The sequence below is a fragment of the Loa loa genome, assembly GCF_000183805.2.
Source record: "Loa loa unplaced genomic scaffold supercont3.382, whole genome shotgun sequence".
NCBI lineage: Eukaryota > Metazoa > Nematoda > Chromadorea > Rhabditida > Onchocercidae > Loa > Loa loa.
This window is the reverse complement of record NW_018108562.1, coordinates 50,700-56,374: the sequence shown is the minus strand read 5'-3', so window position 1 is coordinate 56,374 and position 5,675 is coordinate 50,700. Positions and strand designations below refer to the sequence as shown.

Sequence of the window (5,675 nt, the reverse complement as noted above, 5' to 3'; positions counted from 1 at the left end):
TATTATTATATATATATATATATATATATTATATATATATATATGATATATATATATATATGTATATAGATGAAAGTATGTAAATGAAATAAAATAATATGAATTTTGTTATTTTTCGTTAATTTATTAACAAGAAATGGTTGCGTTAGTATTTGAATTAATCGCATTATTCACTGCCCTGACATATGCCAACTTATCGATTAATAATGGCGATAATGTTCGGGATATTGTACGAGGAATGGAATTAATGGGTATAATTCAAAAGATACCAATTACATCCAAGGAAGTAACCAATACTACAGGTACTTGATAGGTTCTCGCTTAAGAATAGTATTGAGAGTATGTTGATATTTCAAAGTCATAGCAATCTCTCGTCTTTTTCTTGTCTTTCCTCCAATAGAATTAGGGAAATGGGATTTTTTTTTGGTTTGAGGAAAGTCAAAGTGATCTAAGTGATATATGATCGATTTTTTCTTATTTTTAAAGCTTCTAAAAAGATAAATTATCGGTATTGGTGCGGCGTACATCATTAAATCAATTTAATCAAAAATTTGATTAAATTTTAATTGATGGTTTGATTGAAATTAAATTTCGGTTAATTATCGATTAATTGTCGAATTCTCAATACTTTCAACATAAATAACTGTACAGATTGTACTAAGCAATACCGTATAGAGCATTACGACAGTAGCAGCAAATTCGGAATATCACCACGACCGTATCAGAGTTCGCTGACAAAAATACGCTGGAAAATAAAAATGTTCTGGGCGACTGTTATTGTAATTTCGATCCTATGGATATTAATCTTAATCGGCTTAATCGTTATTGTGTACATACGAATTGTACATATGCATCATACTATTTCGCAAATATTTTGTCCAAAAGATTAAAGTTTTGCACTTGATGAATAATTTAAGTTTAAATTAAAATTTCCACCCTTCAATTTATTTATTGCAAAAATAAGGACGAGAAAGTTTTAAACAAAATTCGCTTAATAACTAGTTGCAGGATAATGAACTTGTGCATAAATTACGTTCATTGCATGTGTTTTACAATTTTGGAAAAGTGATCTTTTTTGCGTAATGACATGTGTTGTTCACGTTATCTTTCTCACGTATTCGACGTGTATCGTTCACGTTAACTCACAATTATATGCTTGTTGAAGCAATATCGCTTTCGTACGATTAACAAGAGGAATTTCACTGATCAAAATGTACGGTAGCGTACATTCAATAACATTGAATGTACTGAAGTCAACGATGTACGTTCGATAGTTTCGGGAAGTTAACTTCACGTAATTGGTAATCTTTGTCACGCACGTAAACAGAATTAAATTAATTCGTTCCATACAAATTCAAGTACTGGTTCTCGCTCATTTCTCGAGGAGGCCCTAGGATTTGCAGCGTACGCTGCAAGTCACAACATATAGCAATGCTCAGGGTTTACTGGATTGTGATATAATGAGATGACGGTCGGAATATTTGGGAAGTTCGTTCTCGGGATGTTTGGTGTGGTTTCTGAGGTTTATATTTTTTAGTTGTCGGTTTATTTCAGTTGTAGGGTAACGTGATTAGATACGTGATCATAGTGATCAGTGTTCATAATTTTATGACCTGATATATGACCAGATATTTTTCCAGGTGTGATAATGTCATTTTTTATCAGGAATCGATCCAGTCATGGTAGTGATACAAGGATGAAAAAGAAGGTATTTTGTTGTCGTATTGCATAGACTCCCTATGAACATCTGAAGCTAACTGTTTAAAGTTATTCTACTTTAGAGGCGGCGTTTGTTTGCAACGCATAAATCCCATATTTTTGTTGAACATGGAGGTTTTATGAAGCTTCCACTAAAAGGAACATATAAAACGAACCACACTATGATTTAACCAACTATTCAATCTTCATCGTTTATAAGTAAAGCAATGTTGTTAGTTTAGTTGAAACGGAAGTTAACTGTGCCGAAATTATCGAAACGAAAGGCTAAATTAGCTAATGAGGATATTTCCTCAGATGAAGAGGATTTGTTGTATGATAATAGTGGCAAATTTGTTGAAAATCGAAGTGACGAGGAAGAATATGAAGACGTGCAAGAGGTGGCATATCGAAAAGCAAAACAGCTTTTGGACGATATTCAGGTATTTTAAGTATTTTCTAAAGAATTTAAATGTTCCATATCATATTTACATATTTATACTATATCTGGTACATCTAGATTTCAGTCTCTAAATATGCGGATTATTATAGTACGTCATATGTGAAGAAATTACTTGCGATATTATGGTTATGAAATTTATCTCTCTAATGCGTAATTCATTGTTTCTTGTATGCAAAATATTGGTTGTAAGTTAATAGCAGTGCATTTATCAACACAAATAAAACATGGAAGAATGGAACTGTATTCTAGGTGTTTTATTTCGAGATGACTGTCGAGGTAAAACAGTGGGTCGTAATATTTATTTCATAATTTCAGTTTTAATAAAGAATTTGAAATTTACTGTAGGTATTGATTTAGGGTGAACAACAGAATGAAGAAGGTGAACCGTACGATAATGAGGTAATTACCCATCGTTTACGAGATGATGCTTTATCGAAAGTTCCAACTCTACATCGAAGAGTTGCAGAGGAAGTACGATTGAATGGTACTGCGATACAGTATAAAGCCCATAGGTTGGTAATGTAATTTCTTACATATTCCTTTCAACATGAGATTTATTTGCAACTATTTTTGGAAGAAAATATAAGATTTGCAATCAGGAAGGTTGACTATTTAATCATCTATTCCTAAACAATGACTGAGTATACTGCAATAGATTTATGGTTAGTCTTTCCTTCGAGGTTTATATTCAGCGCTTTATGGATGTTCAGGATTTTTTCCTTTTTTTCTGAGTAATGAGTGATGAAAATGTCGTGAATACTCGATTATTAAGAATATTACTAGTAATCATTTTGACTAGGTCATTGGACGTTAACTTTCTTATATTTTTAACAATGTTATGGTTTTAAAGGTACTGACATATCACGTTTTGTCTCTTTAAGTATTAATAGGTCATGAGATGAAGGAACCAGAAATTCAACTGAAAGATTATTTTGCAACCAAAACTTCAGCAAAAGTAAATTGATATATGCTGAGTAAATAGTATTATTCTTTAAAGCTTATGTAATGCTAAATTTTAAGTTCCAGGTACTCAACCGTTGCAGTTGTCATATCGCATGATGGCAGATATGTGGTGAGTTGCTCGAAGGATGCAACGATAGCGAAATGTTAGTTTATTAGGCAAAAAAAAAGTTCAAAATTTTGCCAACATACACTCATGTATTGTACTAAGATGAGCAGGATTGTTGTAGAGAAATTATCATTGAAAGGAAGATGAAATAATATAAATATGTAAATAAGCTTTGGAAATGTTCGCATCACTTTTGCTGTTCCAATTTTCCCAAACGAAGAGTCGTCTGTTCTTTGGAATTTGTTTGGAAATTTCATCATTTTTCAGATGATTTGGAAGAAGGAAAGATAACATCTTCTATAAAATACGTTAAGGGAAATTGCATGTCTCATCGAGGCCAAATATTTTGTCTTGCAATTTCGGCCAATGATCGATATCTTGTATCTGGTGGTAACGATGCGATTATACGGGTTTGGAATTTCAGCAATTTACAACATGTTAAAAATCTTACCGGACATATGAATGCGATAACCGGTTAGTTTCCTGACTACTTCATGTAATCTGTTTTTTAACTTTCGACATATTCTGAACTGTTAGATCAATCGGATGGGTCCTATGCTTTTACTTTTTGTGCATAAAAAGTTTCGAAAAGTGCTCAGTCATTAAACCGATCTTTTGTTATTTTATAGGATTAGTATTTCGATTGAATACTCAACAACTGTACAGTTGCTCCAAAGATCGATGTATTAAACTATGGGATTTGGAGCAGCTGGGATACGTAGATACGCTGTTTGGTCACGTTGATGCAGTGGTCGACATTGACGCTTTATCAAGGTAAAATTTCTAGAAATTCTGGAAATAAATTCAATGTCCACTGTCATTTAATACTTGTTATAATTCGAAATTTCACGGATTTTTCCATAAATTTTAGCACCATATCAAAATATAATGGAATCAAACCAAATTTGATTTGCTAAATTTTAGTTTAATAGCTTACAAAACCAAATTTGATTTGCTAAATTTTAGTTTAATAACTTTAATAGCTTTTAATAGACAAGTTTTATGGAAATTGAGAAAAGATATTTCAGAATTTGAGAATGTAAATTTATTTACAGGGAACGTTTGATAACTGCAGGTTCGCAAGATCGTACCGTGAGGTTATGGAAGGTGCCTGAAGATAGCCATTTGATATTTAACGGTTATTCAAGTTGCTTTAGCATTGATTGTGTAGCACTTATCAATGAAGATCATTTCGTGTCCGGTTCAGCTGATGGGTTAGTTAAGCTATTATCTCTCTTTCGATTTGCTGGCAGAAGAAACGAGAATTAAAATAGAAGGGAAATCAATTTCATGCTTTTCTGAGAAATTTTTGTGCCATTTAACGTCTGCTAGCATGCGGAAACAAAAAAAAAAAGAAAAAAGGCTTATAATTGACTTTACCACCGGAGTATGCATGGGAAAATCATGTGATTTTATATGTATTTTCTTCTTTTGTTTAATTTGATTTGTTGTTTATAAACTGGAAAATAATTCTTAAGTTTCATGTTTTTTCAGAAGTTTGTGTATTTGGTCAACGTTTAAAAAGAAACCAGTTTGTACACAAGTGGAAGCACATGGTCGCGGTGTTGACAATCAGGCAAATTGGATTGTTTCCGTTGCTGCACGACGATACACAGATCTTATTGCATCGGGTTCCTGTGATGGATTTGTTCGTTTATGGAAAGTTGCGGAAGATTATAAATCGATAACAAATATTTTGTCGTATGAACGAGTAGGTTTTTGTAATTTTTTTTTGTACCGATATAGGAGCTTTGAACCTTTAAAAAGTTCAGATTATTTTTAAAAAACAAATCAGTTGTTCTATGATCATATTCCATCTTGAACATTTTTAATTACTTTCAGTAAATCAGGATAAGGATCAATAAAGCTAGATGATGTACTATGAAACTATGATAAAACTAACGTCAGTAGCCCATAATATTAAAAAAAATTGTAAAAGGTTTATTTTTAGTTCCAATTTTTTCTTGTGGTCACAGTCGGTTAAATTCGATTCAACGTTAAGATTTCCTAATGCATTTTCATGCATCTTTTATTTATTTAAAAAATTCTTTTTAAATTTGTTTTTTCTTTTAGAGTGGCTTTATCAACCAGCTTAGGTTTTCGGATGATGGTGAAGAAGTGGCATGCGCCGTGGGTCAGGAACACAAATTTGGAAGATGGTGGAAGATTGCTGAAGCTAGGAATGTCATTACAGTTTTTTCACTTGCCTATAATGCTATAGAATAATTGTTATACTATTCAACGTCATTTTTACTGAAGAGTAAATCACTGTACGAAATGACGAAACAGTTTTTTCGTTCGAAAATGTGTCAAAAGCGAATAATTTTTTTCTATGGAAGGGCGATTGTAATGCCAATTAAATTTCGACACAGTTTAAATGCAGTTTAAATTTAGTTGACAGAAAAATCAGTCACACGATAGTGCAAATGAATTATCAGTTGTTGCTTT

At 32.1% G+C, this 5,675-nt stretch overlaps 2 protein-coding genes across 2 annotated transcripts; both read left to right on the top strand.

The window, feature by feature from the left end:
- Positions 1–136: 136 nt before the first annotated feature.
- LOAG_09387 (hypothetical protein) lies at positions 137–890 on the top strand (the record flags this gene model as incomplete). The annotated part of the gene is made up of 2 exons (XM_003144913.1): positions 137–302; positions 652–890. 2 exons carry the CDS (start codon positions 137–139, stop codon positions 888–890), a joined length of 405 nt encoding a protein of 134 aa, XP_003144961.1.
- A 744-nt stretch (positions 891–1,634) lies between these two features.
- LOAG_09385 (U3 small nucleolar RNA interacting protein 2) lies at positions 1,635–5,471 on the top strand. The gene is made up of 9 exons (XM_003144912.2): positions 1,635–1,708; positions 1,941–2,138; positions 2,516–2,670; positions 3,185–3,264; positions 3,495–3,701; positions 3,857–4,001; positions 4,283–4,441; positions 4,722–4,938; positions 5,301–5,471. The coding sequence occupies exons 1-9, from the start codon at positions 1,649–1,651 to the stop codon at positions 5,451–5,453; spliced, it is 1,374 nt and encodes a 457-aa protein (XP_003144960.1). The 5' UTR covers positions 1,635–1,648; the 3' UTR covers positions 5,454–5,471.
- The last annotated feature ends 204 nt before the right edge of the window (positions 5,472–5,675 follow it).